The 19,843-nt window shown below is 39.3% G+C and overlaps 1 protein-coding gene across 2 annotated transcripts in view; it reads right to left on the bottom strand.

The window, feature by feature from the left end:
* Nucleotides 1-19,843, bottom strand: part of ntrk3b (neurotrophic tyrosine kinase, receptor, type 3b) — a 235,569-nt gene that overhangs the window by 104,189 nt on the left and 111,537 nt on the right. Inside the window, exons 5-11 of one of the 2 annotated variants that reach the window (XM_080885051.1) lie at nt 15,184-15,338; nt 14,531-14,673; nt 13,003-13,144; nt 6,881-7,180; nt 6,283-6,297; nt 3,592-3,635; nt 1,219-1,321 (exon numbers count right to left, since the gene is read on the bottom strand). In XM_080885051.1, the coding sequence (XP_080741177.1) occupies nt 1,219-1,321; nt 3,592-3,635; nt 6,283-6,297; nt 6,881-7,180; nt 13,003-13,144; nt 14,531-14,673; nt 15,184-15,338 (902 nt within the window). The remainder of the gene's footprint in view (nt 1-1,218; nt 1,322-3,591; nt 3,636-6,282; nt 6,298-6,880; nt 7,181-13,002; nt 13,145-14,530; nt 14,674-15,183; nt 15,339-19,843) is intronic. The other variant, XM_080885052.1, reaches the window with a different exon arrangement.

Consider the following 19,843-nt stretch of genomic DNA (forward strand, 5'->3'; position numbering starts at 1 on the left):
AAATGCTCAGCCCATAAACTGGTCAGGAGATGTGGTTGGCTCCTGGGCATGTCAACGCTTGAACCTGGACCAGCGGGACCTGAGCCACTGCCGCCCCCTCCTCTCCTCTCCGAACTGCTCTATACGCCTAGATCATCACTAAGGCGCCTTTTTCCTCTTCTATGACGCCAACGCTGAAGAGATAAGCAAACCTGGAGCTGAACCAAAGTGAAAGCTCAGCATGCACAAAAGCCACATTAATCCTATTGAATTCCTCATCATGATCGACAGCCCCAAGTCCATTAATTAATTCATGATCCCTTCTGTGATCGCCCTACATAGCATGCAGCGAATATACAGACGGGTCTCAAATTATGGGAAAAACTCAAATGCTTGAGCCCTGTGGTGGTTTCCATGGGGGCATTTTGGTTGCATGCCCTGGGCCCACTTGTCTTGTTAGAAGGAAGGGTCATTACAAAGTTGTTCAGGGTGATGAAACATTTCTATTCTAATGGGAGAGGTCTTTTCCAGGATGACAATGCTGTTGATGAAAATGATGTGACTCATACGCTACAGCATTCCCTGTCACGAGACCTCAACCCAGCTGAACTCCTGTGGGAGATTCTGGACCATGTGTTAGACGGCTCTCTCCTCTACTGTCATCAAAACACCAAATGAGAGGATATCCTTTCAGAAGAATTATGTTCAGTCCCTCCAGTATAGTCCTGAAGGCTCAATCAGGAGAAGCACTGAAGCTGTTCTGGCAGCACTTTATTAAGACGATTCATGTTTGTTTTTGTTTTTTAATTTTTCACCTATTTGTATAAGGCCTATGCACAGTATCACGATGGCAAGTGTACTCTCCTCTAGCACAGATATTGATTTGTCTTTATGCACAGACATTTATGGATAGCACCCAGTTACATGTTGCATACAGCAACACAAAACAGTCACAAAGACAATTTATATCCGATTCCAAAGGGACAAAAAAGCATTATTATTCTAATTGAGTTCTCTTGAGGATATGACTAAAGAGCAGCAGTGGTTCAGTAAACATGCAGTAAAAAGTAGGACTTCTACAGTAGCCGCACATGTACATTTTCTAGCGAACAAACATACTGAAGAGAAGATTAGCTGGAGGAATGGATTCTGCACAATGATGCAACTGCCAGAAAGGCGAAAAACAAAGCTAACCGTCTGCCTGACGATCTGCTTGTCTCACTATCTGTGTAGACTTACCTTTCATACCGAATTTGGAGCGCCGGCCGTATTTGTTGATGAGAACAAAAAGGACTAGGAGGAGGACGCAAGCAAAGCCCGCCAAACCCACAGCAATGGAAACCTGCAGAAATGAGATGCTGTGTCAGATTCACGCAGCCATCAGAGGAATGTGTTCACATCATAATCCCTTCCAAATTTCTGATCACCTTAAGCAGAGTTTAAGGGACTAGATTTTGACAACTGCTTTCTTGTAGATTACACCAGTGTGGAAGAAAGTTAAAATCTGTCCTGTTTGTGATGTGTTCTGGTTGACAGAATGTAATTTAAATACGATTCTCATCTACAGCCAGACTTACTGTATGATGTGACTAAGTGACTGCTGCTGCTTTGGAAAATCCTGCTTATCCTCCTCATCAAAACCTGTTATTTTTGATTTAAACTGAATAAACCAGGATGTTTAAAAATGCAGCACACAACTTCTTTTTATGGGTTTATCGTCACCTACAGGTGATGATGAGAACCACACACAATATTTGATTTTTGCTGCTCTGGATCTTTCATTTTTTTTTAAAAAGTAATTGTTTGATGATTGCATTTTGTATTTTACAGTGAAAATCTGACATTACTCAGTTACAGTTTACAGTCTGGTTAAGCAATTTAACTCAAGGTCAATTAATCCATGTTTATTCATATTATGCCATTTTAAACAGAACTAGAATTTTTGAAACTTAATAATTTGTTAATTAAAATGCACATACAGATACTGTAGTTTTTGTATGGCAATTTCAATATTGAGGTAGCCCAACACTGTTATCTGTAGTCAAAATAATCCCACAAAGAGTTGTGTTGAATCCAATATAATGTTATTAGGTAGACAAAAGGTATATAGCGACACTGACACAGAACCAAAATGAAACTCATGTTATACTGCATATAAATATGTATTTATCTGAACACTGTTGGATAATTTAAGTACGGAAACTGTGTGCCAGTGTGCAACACTGTTTGGCTATGAAACCCTTTGGCCAGAAGTGACCACATAGGTGAGAGTGATATGATAAACTATTGCCCAGTATGGGTAAGCTTGGTAGCCTGGTGCATCCATAGTATTTCTGGGTACATCACACGGATACATTCTAATTAGTACATATTAATATGCAAAGAGAATGCTGCAATTTCACTCATCAAAACTGGAGCATAGACGGGCTTTTAGTACAATTAACTGTGTTCCAAGCCATTATGTCTGTCAGACAACAATATGCAATACAAATACTCGTAAAGGGAGCAACGCCACAAACACTAGCGGAGGCGCTGCCTATAACTAGTGGCTTAGTTGGCACCCACCTGTCACTCAAAGTAGTCTCATCATCAATATGCATAACGTCAAGCTTTAATGAAAATTACTAAAAAGAACAATAATGACAATAATCTGAATAAAAAATATTACTAAAATGTGAAAGGGCGAGCTATAACAAATTTCACCCCCATGTAGTTGTTATGACAGAAGAAACTATCTACAGTGACCAAAACTGTTGATAGCTGTAAAGTTGTAGGAATTGCAATTCTGTCTTGTATTTATATTTAATGAAAGAGCAACTTAAGCAAGTAGAGCAAAAAAAAAAAAATCAGAGGGTATTTCTGTGGATGGTATGTGTTTTTTTTAACAGCCTCTGTAGTAAAGCTATAACTGTAACATTAGGACTAAAGCTAGGGACCACATATTTTTCTAGTTTTATTAATTTTCCCTAAGCAAAAATTCTAAAACACCATCAGTGGCAAATTTGGCAGCAAGCAGATGTAGCAGCAGAGACGCAGTGATGTTACTGCAGGGTTTTTTTGATTACAGATATTTGAGCTGGCCATTGTAGGAAAAGCACGGGCATAATTACCGCTAACAGTGTGTCGCTTCCATTAGGATATGACAGGGAAGCATGGATGTACAAGTCCCGGAAACTTTCCACCTCAATAACAGCAGCCATTATTGATGTTATTGGAGTTTCTGCTAGCACATGTCAACATGTGTGCTATTAAAAAAGTCTATTAAAAGCACATTATTGAAATCCAGTGGAATAACTCACCAGCACTGGTTTCAGAAACTGTACAAAATCCCCCACGTTAAATAACATTTCAAAACAGCATCATCCACTGCAGGATACCATCATCAGCATCATTAAAGTCCAAACATATAACTCTGACTGTAACATTGTTTGCTGTGTTGTAGCCTTTGAAGCTCAGCGCTGCATGTCAAGGCAAGCAGATAGCCCTGCAAGGGGTCTTTGACAAATAAAAAGTAGTTTATGCTTGTGTTGAAACACACATCAGCTTTCTGCTGAGACCAGGGGCCCCATCTTTAGCAGCTGTTTCATCAACATCATTAAGGAGAAAACTCACCCCAAATGTATCTTCGTCTGGTGGTCTTGGATGTGGCGGCGTAACTGCAACACAGAAGCACAAAAGCAGACATCAGTGGCTGTGGTAGGAAAAAACACTCTAATGACTGCAGTTTACTGCAACAGTCCTTTTAAAGTAAATATGTATAATGATTTTACACTTCATACTGTGTATTCTCAGGGAAAAAAAGTACAAAACAGCGGATAAAAAAAGAATAAGCATTTTTTTCTAATCTGCAGTGGTGTTATTCCACTGCATGAACCTGTTTATGCACCCGTTATCACACTAAATAGGCGAAACATTTACACGGGTTAAAGCACAGCCTAACAGACTCGAATTAGGTGACCTGATGTGCTCTCTAGTATATATAATTGAGAGCATATTTTCAGTATCTCCATGAAGCCAAATGGTGTGATTAATGTTTTCAGATGGGTCTCACTGCCAGCTGAAAATATCCATTTGCAGTTTTCTCATTTGTGTGTGTGTTTAACATAAACTGCTGGAAATAAATAGTGTACAAATGTTGTGCCTCAAAACATAAACAGACTTTGCCCTTCTTTTAGAAGCATTTTGACACAAGCATGAAACGTGTCGCCTTCACTTGTTTGATCCATCAAACATTGCTAGAGACAATGTCGGCGACCAGAGTGTGTGTGTGGTTTTTTTTAATATAAATTTTGTGGTGTTGAGTTAAAAGTCTGTAGAGGAACAAATGCATATTCAAATCTGACACCTGTCACAAGTTTCCTACCAAAGCCTGAAATTTGCCATCCAGTCAGACTCAAGTCTCACATAAAAAGTAACAAAAAGACATTGTGAGTTTTTAGAACAGTTGAACAAAGACATGGTCGTGCTTGCACATACGAAAGACAGAATAATTACAACAAGCTGCTTAGCAATTATACACAATTATACAAGCAGAAAAAAATCAAAAGAAGGTAACACAATATTGACTGACAAATATTAAATCAGGTAAAATGAAATCAGCTGAAAAAGGCACAAAAATTATATAGCTGCACAGGACGTCAATTTTCTGTTGTACTCAGCTCAAGCTGCAGAAATCCGCGGTCAGCAGGACTAATTTCTTCATGTTTAAATACTAGATGTTGCACCTATACACACAAGAGTTTGGCATAGAGAGTGTCATGAGACAGAGCCATGAAATGAAATGAACTTGTGCTCTAGTCTGAGGCTTCCAGCCAGGACATCAGAGAGTAATTGTGGGCAAATTAATGGCCACATGGTAGACTGGCTGCTACTGGCTCAGACACACTGAAGTGCGAGTGTGTGTGTCCTAACTACCATCTCCCTCCAAGCCTTCATCCCTCTCTCCTCTCCTCCCTCTGCCCTCCTCTCTCCTCATCACTGTTAGTATCAGCCAGCCTGTCAGTCTCTCTTGTATGGCTGAACTCCCTCGCGCTCTGCTGCCATAATGTTTCACACTCTAAACACCTCTCCCTCACCTGCCTCACTCCCAGAAGCTGCGTGACTGTGTGCATGTATAGCAACGTGATGTCGCCGCCTGCCTCATGCAGCTCGCCGCAGGGTCAGCATCCATCCGTCTCCATCTCTGGCCATGCTGCAGCTTTATAATACATTCCTGATTAGAAAGAATGGCCTCATATGGAGATGGAAGAAGATGCTGATGAAGGTCAGAGATCAGGCGAGCCCACTTTGTTTAACAGTGAGACGGCCACAACAGCCTGAGGCCAGGCAGCACATCGCACATCGGAGATTTATGATGCAGCGAGAGTGGGCCGAAACCATTGTTCCAGCAATATGACTGCATTTACACTACACTGCTTCCCAAACAATCGCACATCAACAGCTAACAGGGTTGGAAATTCACCTGCTTACACTGTTGCTGGTTATTTTTTAAAAACTGAATTATCTATAAGACTATCCTTTTTTTACTTACTGAAGTGTGCCTATTACAAATGTTTTTATTGTTATTTTCTGGTTTTCATGCCCCAAACTGTTTTCTACTATGGGAGGAAAGGTCTAGAACAGGGTTATCAAACATAAGGCTTGTGGGCCAGAATCAGCCTGGTAGAGACTCCAATCCGGTCCACTGGACAGCTTTGAAAAATGTGAAGGAGGGTATAGATTTTGGACTTTTAACTCTGTTTTCATAAGTTTTGCAGCATTTCCTACTGATAAAGTGGTAAATCTGGCCCCAATGAGCAGAAAAACTCACTATGACAGTGCATGTAATGTTTGGAAATTTGATATTTCAGAGGAAGCTTTGGTTTTTCTCCTACATTCCCAATTTCCTGTAATAAAAAAAAGGCAGAGAAGTGTCTGCTGAAATTTGATGGCATGAACCACTGAGAGACAGCTGTCCTGGTTTAGAGACCCAACTAACAGTAACATAAGACATGGGTATGTAAAGAATAACGTATTTGTTTAGTGTATAGAGTGATCATTAACCATGTAAAATGAAATTGGATTTTTTTTGTCTGGGATCCATGATTTAAATAAGGAAGATGATAATGCCATCTGACATTAACAACACAATCAGAAAACTGAATAGCAACACAAAGTGAACAAATTTCTCCACTGTTACCGAGTCAGTTGTGCTCGTCAAACACAAGTAGTGTGTGTGTGTGCGCACATTTACCAAACAAACAGGAAAAAAACAAAGCTGAACAAAAATTTGACAGGCTTACATTTGAAAATAGACACACTCACCTTCTTCCACCGGGTCTGCAAAAGAGAAGACAGAAAAAGTCACGCTATGTCAATAAATTGACACAAGGTATTAACCTTGCAATATTGACCATAAGGAGAAATTTGCCAGTCTTTGTGGGCTTAGGCCCCCTCCCTGTGAACTCAGCACGAACCGCAAGTGAACAATCTACCTGACTGAACTGTGGATGAACCCTGGCGGCTGTAAAACCAGCAGGGATCAACCGTGCAACCTGTGCCCTGTGAAGGAAGATTTTAATAAAAAGTAAATGCTCCCGACAGAATTTCCAACAGCGACGCAACCTGTGAGTCATACAACAGGTAGTTAAAAAAGAAAAGCAATCCAACAGTGATGCTCACTCCCAAAAAGTGGGCCGAGCCAGCTCTTATGGGAATCAGAGAGTTACTTGGCAGCATTTTATTCTTTCCTCTTTGATTCTTATTTAAATGCAGAGGAATGAAGAAAGGCAATGCACAAACACTGAGCGCTACTATCATTTGTATAAAGGCCTTTTTCCCATGCGTTCACTATCAGTGCTGCCAAATGCACATCACTTGCCACCTAGAATGAAATGTCTATAAAAAGTTGTTATCCATTCACCTGGCTCATCGGGGTTCTCGAGGAAGTGACCATACACCGTCTTGGTGACCGTTCCCAGAGCGTTGCTGGCCTCCAGGGTATAGTTGCCATTGTTGATGTGAGTTGGGTTCTGGAAGGTCAGACAGCCCTCGAGATAGTCCTGGTAGGAGTCCATTTCAGTCCGGATGTAGTCATTTTTAATAATTTCCTTCTGTTTGTGGAACCAGCGCAGCTGGGGCTGGGGGTAACCCCGAACCGTGAATTCAATGCAGGTATCAAGCCGCTGCTCAGGCTCAGCCAGTCTCAGGATGACTGGAGGAACTGCAGTGGGAAAGGAGACATTTGAAACAATGAACGCATACCTACACATTCACACATGAAGGAGCAGATCAAAAGTTATTTGCTTATTAAAATCCTCATCAGTCTGCCTGTTTGGTGTTTGACATAATACAAGCCCTATGTGCTGAGAAATTTCCACAGCCCTTGGGGTGGTGAAAACCTGTACTAATTCTCTGAATAACCGTAAAAAAATACAGCAGCATACCAAACAGCGCAGGCTTGTTCTGGGGAACAATGACATTTACAGGCAGGTTTCTTTCCTGGGAGTGGCAATGAGCCTTTTACTGGGTGCTGCATGTTGCAGAAGTACATTGGATTGGGTGAAGAACGAAATATATAGAAGGTCTCTTCGGGCTTGATATAAACTGAAAAATTTCCTCTGCTTAAACAAGCACAGAGCTCCTCTTTCCTGACATGCAGCAACACACCTCTGAATCAACAATGCCGCCAAGCTGAGAGGCACTTTGTCACTTTAATATCATCAGATACATTTCATAAACAATTCACCCACTGATTTGTCTACGTAATGAGTGAATTTTGCTACTACAGAATTAAAAGGAAATATTTGGCAGTCAGTATTACCTGGCAGTGCCTCTCTGTCACCTCCACCGCTCATACGCACACGCGTTCGTGATATCATTGATAAACCTATTTATTCAATTAGATCAGGGTTGCAGGTATGATTTAACGCGGTCATTCAGCCTCACCAGTGAGTCTCCACCTGCAGTTTCACAACCGAGAGTGAGCAGTTTGTCACTGCGATCAAAGAAAGTGATTGCAAAAGAGAGCTGCTTGTCAGATTGTCAACATGTTCCAGAAATTCCCTACCCCGACACTCTCCTAGTGTCAGAAATAGCGTCAATTCTTGTAGCTTTCTAAGACGGTCAATCTGGCTTTCACACCCACTTCATGCCTTGACTGGCCAGCTGTGCGAAGGTGAGAAAGTAGGCATGGGTTGAAACTTTTCTCTCTTTCTTATTTCTTACACAATCATTTCTGCTATTTTTCATGTGCAACACTGAGGTCAACACTATGGATCCGTTCCAAGAGAGACTGAGTCTTATCTATATCCACGTAGTAATACTTTGTCTGCATCTCTGTGATGGTTGGCCATCCAGTGATGATTTTGGAAGAGCTAAAAACGCATTTGAGCGTAACACAGCTGTAATTGTAAGCACTGCAATCATGCTTAATTATTAGCAGTAATACACTGTGACTAATTAATTTGAAATGCCTGCCAGATAAGCTGATAATAAAAGTTACTGTCACTTTCAGCTCTGTCACTGATAGCTCATGTTTTCAATCCAAATGATCGCCCTTTAAAGACTTGAACAAACTATTTATTGGTGTGTGAAAGCCGTCATTTAAAAAAAATTGCTTTGGTGACAGACAATAGTGACAATGAAGTCATTCAACTGAACTAAAGGCTACGGCTTGTGTATGTGCGAATGGGATGGTGTGGGGGCGTGTGCAGAGCTGTGATTTTGAGTGCAACAAGAAAAGAGAACAGATGACAGTAAAGAAACAGAGGAGGAGGAGGAGGAGGAGGAAGGAGTGAGGGTGTCTATAGAACTATACAGCCTAAAGAGAGAAAAAAACAGACAGAGAGGAAGAAAAAGAAATTTTCTTGTTGATGGACAGTTAGTGACTGATCCATTTTCCCCTCAGCTCGGCTGTCAGCTCAGTCTCGGTCAATACAATATAAGTCATTACTGTGCCACATAGCAGTCTATAACTACATGGTGTCCTCGTGGTGCTCATACAGATGACAAGCTTTGATAACTACATGCGTTTGATCAGCAAGAACATTGAATACAAGGCTAGTTGTAATGTTATCTAGTGGTAACACTGGTGGTGTATTTCAAATGCCATGTTCCAGCCTAACTACAGATACGACATCGTGGCTGGCGGTGACAGGGGAGGCAACAGCTTCGTGGGACAGATATTGCTTCATATTCCCCGGGGCTAAAGCCCATTGCGATTAAGTTTAACCTGTTAGAAGCAGCACCTGTACATGTAGAGTCACAGCAGGGATTCAATCACATAATTTCCCCATTAATTATCCTTAATTAGAGATTACGCCCTGCTCTACCTGTACAGCTAATGAGGGAGCAGAGCTACTAATACAGGTGTAAATTAGTGCCATACTCTTAATAGAGAGCTACACTTTGGCTACGGCACTAAAGGAGGAAAACATGTGAGTCCACGCTGCTGTAGAGCAGCTATTGTTCCACACAGCAAAAGAACAATGTGCCTGCAGAATTTGCATTGTGTTTAATTACGGTTTCACTAAAATAGGGAACTCATCTTTGAATGCAGAGAATGTCACTTGACGGCTGGTAATTTCGCTGTCAATCAGATTACTCCCTAATCAGAGAAGCAGTTTAAGCTATTTTATGACATTTCCAGAGACAATACGCTGCACAGGGGAGGAAATGTAATTACCATCAGAGCATGTGGTGAAAAATTAATAAGTTAATTTGCAGCACCAGCAGAGTGTCAACAGGAGAGAAAAAAAAAAGCCTGGGGATGTACATCCATAGACTGTCCATGTGGAGGAAACCCTGAAGACTACATGGTACAAAGTCAATCTGTCATTCTAGCATGGTCCTTAGCAAGCTCTGCTCCAGTAGGGAGTGTTTGAATTGGTGACAAATCTCCCCTGTCCTGTAGCATGATGCATCGCAAACAGCTACAATAGATTGAGTTCTACAAGAGGAGGCTTGCTACAAAGAGAAGGATGTCAGGCACCTTTGATTAATACTGGCTTTGAATACACTGTCCCAAATCTGCCCGGGGCCAATCCACTGGGTAAACTTATGTAAGAGCTCAAGTATATACTGTAACTCATGGTTGGGATTTAGAAATACGTTGGAGTGGTTACCAAATCATTGCTTTATCATAGCTGAGGGTGAGACTCCTTTCTCCTTTTCTTTCCACTTAGATCAAAGCAGAGCTTTCATGTGGGCTGGAGGGTACATTCTTGCTAATTAGCTACATCAATTTCACTTGGTTTGTAGCTGTGCAACACCTCATTGCATTCTAAATGTACCTGCATAATTTGGCTGTTCTGCTTGATAAAGAAGTTTTTTTCCCCCCTGTTTTAAATTATTCTCTCAGACAGTCAGTGTCATTAATACATGATATATTCTGTCCCCAACATAAGCCCATCAAAGCTGCCATGAAAGACATTTTATGCACAAAAAAACCACCAAGAATTCTTGGCTCCAAGCATTCATACTGCCCACACTTGATTTAAAGTTTTAATTAAAATGAGGTATTTTATAGAGCAATTTATTATATTTTTGCGTTTTGGCTGATTGAGCATCAGAACAATTCCACATATCTTTGCATTTTTATTAATCCACAGTGTTCGGCTAAGGAACTCCTTTTTCAAAATGTATAGGCTCATATTACATACATTTACTGCATACATATACATTTAATGCTTACATTTATTCATTATGTCTTAAAAAAGATAACAAGAGCAGTATTACATGTGCTATACACTTATTAGTCGCTACAATTTTAGGACTGGCACAGAATTTGCTATCACATCGACTATTATATGCTATAAAGTTTCTGCAATAAAGCTGCAAACAGTTCAAATGCCATTTTATCGCTGATACTTTGAAATTTTCTATCTTTTAGTAAACTGGATTATTAATTGCACCAAATCTCGCAGATTTTTACCAAACCATGACAGTCCCCAGACAAGCTGATGGCCTCCAGTGTAGATAAACCACTTGCACAGTGGTAGGTAACAAGATTTCATTCCAAGTAATCACTAAACCAGCAGGCTTTACTGATTAATGTCTTCAACAACAGAGCAACATAATTCCAAATTTTAAGCATCTGAGTCTTGGTTAGAAGATCCATGACAAGTGAGGAAATAAGATTTAATAACCAAGAAACAACTACTGAGGGACACAATACAAATGTTATGGTGACTTCAGTCAAGTGTTAAGTATTCCTGTTATAGCTGGGTTAATTGGGGTTGTTTCCCTCTAACTGAGCAAACAACATGATAGATTAACATTTTTTTCAGCCATGCTAGCAGCATGGCTTTGGGCTCACCACTTGTGTCCACACGAAAATATCTCATTGACTGCTGGAGGGATGATAATAATTTTTTGTACAAAAAGAGTACTGCTGAATATGATATTTCCCAAATCTTTCATCTTCTGCAATCTTCAGATGGAACTTACATTCTGATTTCTTAGAAACTGACAACTGACATTCATGTTCCCCTGAAGATCATATAACAAATTTTTTCCATTTTAGTTTGCTTTTCAACATCCCCATTCTCATCGGACGCTCTTTGTCTTGACAGCTGATTATGGAAAGTTAGCATGCTGCCACAGTAACAAAAACAATCAAAAACTGTGAAACGCTGTCAAAACTTTAGCAGGTTAAAGTTAGCTGCCAAAAAGGTTGAAGGCTCTTGTACCATGTTTTCATCTAGTACTGACATGTTATCTCTATGTAGAGAAATTATCTGGATTCCAGCATTTGATTCATGGTTCTTTGCATTACAACTTATATTCTGTATGTTGACTGACTTTACGGATTTTAATTATCTGCTAATCCTTGATATTTACAACCATATGCATTTCTGAAAAAGCATAAAGCTGATTATGGTTAGACTATTTTTTTCCCGCAAATGCAATTCCTCTTCTGCTCTCCACACAGACTGTTTAACGGCATACAAACCCTCTACTCAAGTGTTATTGGTCAAAATTACTCAGACTAGTGGACTAAAAACATAAACAAGGAAGCTTAAGGTACTATTTTTTACACCTTGCCTACAGATTCTGTATATTCATATGCAGATATCTGCTTATTGAGATTGCACCGCTGTCTCTCGCAGGTGTACAGAATGGGTTTGTTGCAGTGTTGTATTAAGATTTGCCCAAAGAAAGATTATAGCAGCACTGCCTGTTACCCCATGCATGTGTCGTTCCTAATATGCGAAATATGGGAGGCAGATCATTGATTGGATCAGGAGTTAATCAGATGTTGTGACCCCATTTAAACTGTAGTGAAAACAATAACCAATCAGGCAGAAATTCTGGCAGAGTTAGGTGACCTGTCAACTTACAGGGTAGATTTGATTTCCTAAGAGAAGAGGCCTTAGATCCGAACACAGTGAGAACCTGAACACCTCCAATTTTTGGACAAAACTTCAAGCCTTTAGCATTTGTTTCAGTTAAATGATCTGGCTACAGATCTTAATAACTGAAAATGAAAATTAGTCAGCGTAAAAGAAAATCAGCATGTCTTTTCACTGTAGCAACACATTTTCCTTAACATTTGACATAAAATCACTGCAAATTGAAAGCAAAGGCTTAAAAAAGAATTAAAACAGCCCTTATGCTTCTTTTTTTGTTAATTGCTCTATGTTCTTGTTGTCATTGTTTACTGGTAATATTTTTCCACAGTGTGCACACAGTATATTCATCTTTTTTAAATAAAAACTGAATGCAGTTGTGATTCTTAATGTCCCACCATTAACCTCGATGATATTAAACATAAACAGCCATGCAGATTATGATATTAGTCAAACTAATTAGTCATAATAGGCAACTATTTTATTACAACATACTTACCTTCACTTAATATGGGCAGCATTAATATAGACCATGAATGGCAAAGTACTAAGGCAATAATTTTCTCTTTATGCAATAATGCAAATGTGCATAAATTAATGTGTCAGTGTGTTTACAGTGGGGCTAAAAATCTCCTGCTACAGTGCCTGGACGGAGTTTCAATAGTATTTAAATCACAGGAAGCGTCCAACTTACACTGTACATTGAGCTGGATGGAAGAATTGGTCATCCCCACCACGTTCTCTGCGATGCAGGTCAGCTGGAAGTTGTTGTCATCTCGGCTGATGTTGAAAAGAGTGAGGTTGATAGAGTGGATGTTGGGCCAATATACGTTTGACTAAGGGAAAAGTATGAGAGGCACAGAGAAAACAGAGGCATTTAGGTACCTGAAGGATATACTGTACAGCAAATACCATTATACCAGTGGGTTTTAAATCTTTAATTACTTAATTAAAATGAAAGTTAATTATTCATTAGTTAAATTCCTGTGGAAGGAAACGTAATAAAGTCAAGAACTACTTGATACCTGTGGGAATTAATCACTTCCCTGTCTGATTTCACTGGCATAGATCTAGCATGGCAGGAAGAATGTATAGAGAGATATTATCAAATTTTGCAGTACCTGGACTAATTACCACCCTGCTTTTCACCATTAGGAATCTAATGGTGAAAAGCAATCATGCTTCCTTTCTTGCTTTTAGTTGTTCAGGCTCTTACTCCCAAACACTTCACTCATCCCGAAACAGCATCCTTCTACCCTAAAACATCAAGCCTGAGGCTGAAGTAGCTTTCATCTGTAAAGTCACTGCAAGCATTAAAGACACAGATGACAAATACAGTCACACAGCAATTTCAGAGACTCCTGTTCTTTTCTTCCCTGGGGCCTTTCTCGGGGAGCGAGATTAGTCGGTTAACAGGCTCACCGTGGGTTCAACCCAGGCCTCTCTGTCACAAAAAAGTTGTTTGTTTTGAGCAATTTTGAATTTTTTCCCCCCAAATCTGATAACCTTTACTGCACATCTAATCACAGAATCATAGGTTAATCTTGGACCTGGTAAAAACAAAAAGTCTATCCACATAGTAAACAGTTTTAGGTTTCCCTGTCAACATCATCTAAATGCAAAGACATTATTAGCAGTGAACCAATCAGATTGTTAAACTTGTTCCTGTTTCTTTGTTATACACAGAATATATAGAAAATTGTAGATGATTTATCTTTAGCCTATTTTTTTGGTTCTTCAGCATTTGCTTAAAATTTATCTGAAACTTCTGTCAGGGCAATGAGTCTTAGAGCTTAATCCTACAAGAGTGTGCGCTTACTGACACCTCAATTTACCACTGAGGCCTTTCAAGGTGAACTACATACCTGAACTAATTTTGTGTTACAAGTAATTAATGAATCTGAAGCTCCGATGTGCATAAAATACAATACAAGCACAAATAATTAAAGTATAGAAAATGTAAAAACACAGTTTAGTGCAATGCAAAACAAAATATGAGGTGTAGCAGTGAAGGAGAAATCAATCATTAGATTGTGCTCAAAGAATTAAGTTATCATAATGAGAATTAACAGGATTATTTCAGCTTAATAACTGTATATTAGCCTGAAGCAATGTTTGAAAAGCAGGCGAAAAGAAAAACATTTGTTGGTGTAAGGCAATGTAATTAATTTAAAAAAAATCTTTAATATGTTTGCTGTTTTTAGTATATATGCATGTCTAACCAGATGTGTGTTGATGGAATGCAGGCCGCTGACAGTCCAGTCTACTTCAGGCAGCGGTGATCCGGATCCGTTACAGCTCACCGTCACATTGTCACCCTCCATCACCAAAACACTGCTGTGGCTCACACTGATCTCTGGTAAGTCTGAAAACATACACGTATACACACGTTACTGCACGCCTGTCGCCATCGGTGTCTACATACTTTCACACCAAATCAATTAATCACTTTTCATTAATGTAATAAAATTAGTACAAAGGAAGCAGCGGGACACACATCCAGATACAAACACTCACACGCTTGCACAGTGTCACAGGGATGAGTCACCGCCAGGAGATAATACTGCAGAGACTCCAGCCTCTGTCAGAATCAACACACTGCTCCTCACATCAGATTCACCCTCTGAACTCTGTCACACCTCCTCCCTTTCCTGTCTCAACTACTCTCCTTGCTTCTCTTCTCATTCCTCTAATTCACCTTTAACCCCTCCCTTCCTTCCCCTGCTTTCGTGTTGCTTTGTCGTCAGCCAATCTTCTTTTTTCTGCCTTACTCCTCTTCTTACCACCCCCTCCTCTGCTGCTTCTTCTTTCTTTTTTATTTTTTTTCTCCTTTCTAATCACAGATCTCACCTTTCCCTCCTCCTCTTACACTTACCACAGTTGTGGATGTACATGTTCTCCAGTCGTATCTTGGAGGCTCCATTCCTGCAGTACAACTGCTGTGTGTTAAGCTTTGCTTCTCCTCTTTGATGCCACAACTGGATCCAACGGATGTCACAGCCGCAGTCGAACACCACACCATCCAGACGCCTTAAAAATAAGCATAATTAATATCAGTAACAGACGGAATAAAACACACGGTGAGCAGTTACAGCAATATTACAACAACATAAAGAGCCTTAACAACAACATGAAAGCAAAAAATGTATTATTACACAAATAGCAGCTAATGTTGCTAATGTTTTTTCACATGTGATTTCCACTGAAAATAGCAGCAGTACCAGAAACAAAGAATATATAGCATGCATCTTCCCAATATATTAAAATACACCAAGTGTAGTTCACAGAAACACAGATGTATCCTTACACAACTTTACAACTATGACACTCACAGACAGACAAATGTAATTATCACAGCAGTACAACTGAATTATCTGCAGTGGCTTCGTGCTAAAATGGTAGCCTGCTGCTCAGGAGTGAAGTTAAATATTTTTAGAAGTGTGAACAAACCAGAGGTGTTTAAGGTGTTTTAGTCAGGCAGTGCAAGCACAGGAAGCCCAAATGTTGCACATATTTTAAAATCATTCAATAAAGATAGAAGTTTGCACATGCGATATGAAACACTAGCAGCCAAAAACAAATACTACAAAATCATAAGAGAACTTGAATTACTATAATTTTAGCAGTCATTATTTGTGCTTGTGGGTTATAGTAAAAAAAAAAAATCTATGTAGGGCAGGAAAGGGTTATACATATCCCAGAAAGTAATCATTTTAAAAATCAATGGTAAACCTTCAGTTCCTGTCACCGGAGGTAAAATGCATTACTGCCAAGCTCTGCATGAGCAACAAGGCTTGAGGCAATACAACTGCATGCAAGGAAAACGAGAGGAGCATTTTTACCACAATCTCAATCTAATCAGCGAGCAAATTAACATCAATCACAGATCAATTGATAGCGACTGATCAAACAATATCCACCACAGATGTACCTTTTCTAATGTTTTGTAAAAGTCAAATTAATTTGAGTCAGCAGACAAGAGGAAAAACAACGAATGGCTGTACTGAAGGATTCAAATGTGAGGAGGTCAAAGGTCAGAGCAGTGTTCCGGCTATCAGTCTCAGGCTGCATTAGCGTCAGACAGGTATCACGAGGTTCCACTGTGCATACGTTTCAGTCTCACAGACGGGTGCACCAAAGGGCCACATTATTCAACACAGTATGCCACCTCTGCATTTTGCATATGTCCAATTTGGAAGCTGTGATTGGTCAATTTAGTCAAGATGAATGCCTGTCCAAATGCCCTTGACAAAGGTCAATAAGATATTGCAGAAAGCATGAATAATGTATGGACTATGTCTACCACTCAGTATAAAGTAATGAGAATAGATTCCCACAGGTGGATCTCAGTTATTATCACCTGCCCACTGGATCTTATACTGTATCACTATATGTCACTATGTGACAGCTAACTCACTGAGCCCACTGGTCCTTCCACCGCACCAGCCAACTGTAAACTCAATTTCCCTTTAATTACAGCAGCAGAAAACCTATTCAAAATATTAACACGTATTAGCAGTAAACATATATAATTATATTTGACATTTTTATCATTATACTTTCACCTATAAAAAAAAAAAAATGCTAGACGGGCTATTTTTCCCCAATGTGTGATAAAGTAAGAGTGAGAAAGGCCACAGGTTAATACTGTACAATGCTGCCAAGCTTTGTTGTTGAGAAAAGTCAAATACTTAAAATTTACTAACTAATAATGTCACTTTCATTACAGTTATTAATTTGATTATTAACTGATATTTCAAATCAATATTTTAGTGTATTTTATAAAATACCACTGTTGAGGTGTTTAATAACATGTTACGATTTACCTGCTACTACCACGGATGGCTGCTGGTTACATTTACCATTGCAGGTGTACCTTTTTTGTCTTTTCTTGATTCAATTTCTATGTGGAACGTTTGAAGGGAAGATTAAGTTGCAGGATTTTTATCACTTATATATTCAGCTAAAAAAAATTAAAAAAATAGTACCAAATATATATTCATTCTGGAAAACTGCGATGCTTATGAAAGAGCCTTGATCTGGTTCCCTTCCAACATGAAAAACTGCAATAAAAAGGAACTTATAGGATACTCATACATTTTACCACTGCAGGTTTGCTCTCAGGTAACATCTCGAGCAGAAAATCTATCTTTCTTACTGAAGCGATAAGACAAAGTACTCAAACTAAGATGCCAAGAAGATTATAAATAAAATTTAATTGATTGTATTCACTTAGATGTTTATCTTCGTTTACTGTAAGATGTTTTATTTAATGGTGCTTTTCTTCCAACAAAATTACTTTAGAAAAATTCAACAGCTTATAAAGGCAATTCTAAACTCTAAGGACAATAACCGCCTCAGAATCACAATTCGAACTGTAATACAAACCATAGCTCGGATTTCTTTTCAGGACACATTTAGGGAAAGACAGGTACCTCCCCACATCATGGTGCTGAAGAGAATTTCAAGGTTAAAGGTTTTCATTTAACGCTGAGCAAGCTGAACCACAAGGGATCAAAGCTCACCAGAGTAGGGCGGCTGAGGCTTTCCCTCTTGTACTGTAATTATGGTCATTATTAACAAGAACCACCACCTCAATACATTACCCACTATTCCTCTGGGTAAAGCTGATCGGCGCCTGTACAGATACAGCTGAAAAATGAGGGATGTCAAACCTAAATGGGAAAGCAGAAACCCGGCATTTCAAATGTGTGCCCAGCCTGTGCACTACAGTAACAAAGAACCATTTGAGTTTAGAGTGCTCCCATCTAAACAAGCAATAAGACAACAGGAAAAAAAAAGAAAGCAAACTGACAGCTGGAAGCTGATACATGTCTGAAGGAGAGCAGATTAGACTTAGAAAAGAACAAAAGCAAACAGCAGTGTGACCCCAGATATAGAGAGCTAACAGCATGGCGTTTCCTTCAAGCTGGCTAACGATCCACCCTGCTACTCCAGAGAGGAGGTAATGATCACCACCGGAGGCTGTTTTTCTGGGAAATGTACACACAGGTGCTTTAGCTGAGGAGCCGTGGATCACAAGCAATGATAAGCCATATACTTCATTGTTGTTCGCATGCTTTGATCTCAGCTTGAATGCACTGCTTCCTCTCCTTTTACTGGAGGAATTATTTTAAGTTTTTAAATCCTATGTGTTTAATAAATCGCCTTATTTGGCTTATTTTTACCACAGTGCTGAGCTGCCGGGGTTGACTAGGTGTTGTTGTTCCTGGCTTTGTGGCAATTCAGTACAAAGATGTTAGTCTATAAATGCTCGGGTTACCGGTTTAACTGGCTTTTGCTTACTTCAGCTACAGATGTTAATGTCTCCAAGAAGAAATGAAATATTTAGCTGACTTCTAGCTAAACCACTTTACTGATAACAAAATAAAATGGCTGAGTGGAGGATAGTATGAGGGTATTTACGGTAACAGTTATTGCCATTTGGATGCCTTTTTACCATAAAAAGGTAAACTGTTACAAGACATGCCAAACAATGACCATAAAACTTTTTTTGTCTTTGGAAGGACGCAAACATGTAGGACTAACATACCTAGCTCTGTTATATCTCAAGTCACCGTGAGTACTGCTGCATACAGTGCAGTGTAACCATCACCTCCAAACACTCGAGTACAGAACACTGTACTCCTCAGTGGTTAGTATCTTGGCTACATAGTAGAAAACAAGCGACAAAAAGTATTTGGTCAGTAGGAGGAAGATAACATGTTGATGCCACTCAAAGCTTGTTTTCTTGTTTGTTTGTTTTGTTAACAAGGCCTTGTATTGTTCATGTACTGCATTTTGGTATTGTTTGGTGCGTGTGCAAGATGGTGGTGTTGATTCATTTAAGGAATCTAGTGAAATGTAGCTACGCAGTTTTTGAGTCATTTCAAGTGATTTTTGCCAGATATCAGAAAAATTACATTATAATTTACAGCATAGTATACTGAATCTAGAGTATACTAAATGAAGTATCTAATATGAGATGGAGTGTCACTTTTATTTCCATAGAAGTAGCTGTAAGTATGCTAGGTTACCTCAGAAAAGCATTTTTCATAAGCTGTGTGAATGTTATTATGCAGTATTGTTGGTTTTTTTGGGGGGTTTTTTTTGGCTCAGTATCCAGCAAATCAACCAAAGCAACTGTATGTATAATTTACTTGAGAAGCAGCTCTTAGCAGTTCTCAGATAATTCTTATACATTGCCATTTTTCACACTTCAGAGACATTCACGTAGAGCAAAACTATGCGTAAAGAGTGCAGGGAGGAAAACAAGAGTGCTTGACATGTTTACGATGCTGTGCCAAGAATAGCAGTGGAATGAGACTGGATTTCAACACAGATGCTCTTTTGCATGGATTAACAACAAGGATGCAACATGTAGCTTAAGCTACAGTCTGCTAGAATGAATTAAGCTTTCATGCATTAAACACACATTAAACTTGCTTTAAGTTTTAAATCTCCTGGTTATCATGGTATCATGTACTGTACTAGAAGCAAAAGTTTGGCAGGCTTTTTGCTTTTATTATATAATA

This window comes from Rhamphochromis sp. 'chilingali', assembly GCF_963969265.1.
Source record: "Rhamphochromis sp. 'chilingali' genome assembly, chromosome: 6".
Lineage (NCBI taxonomy): Eukaryota > Metazoa > Chordata > Actinopteri > Cichliformes > Cichlidae > Rhamphochromis > Rhamphochromis sp. 'chilingali'.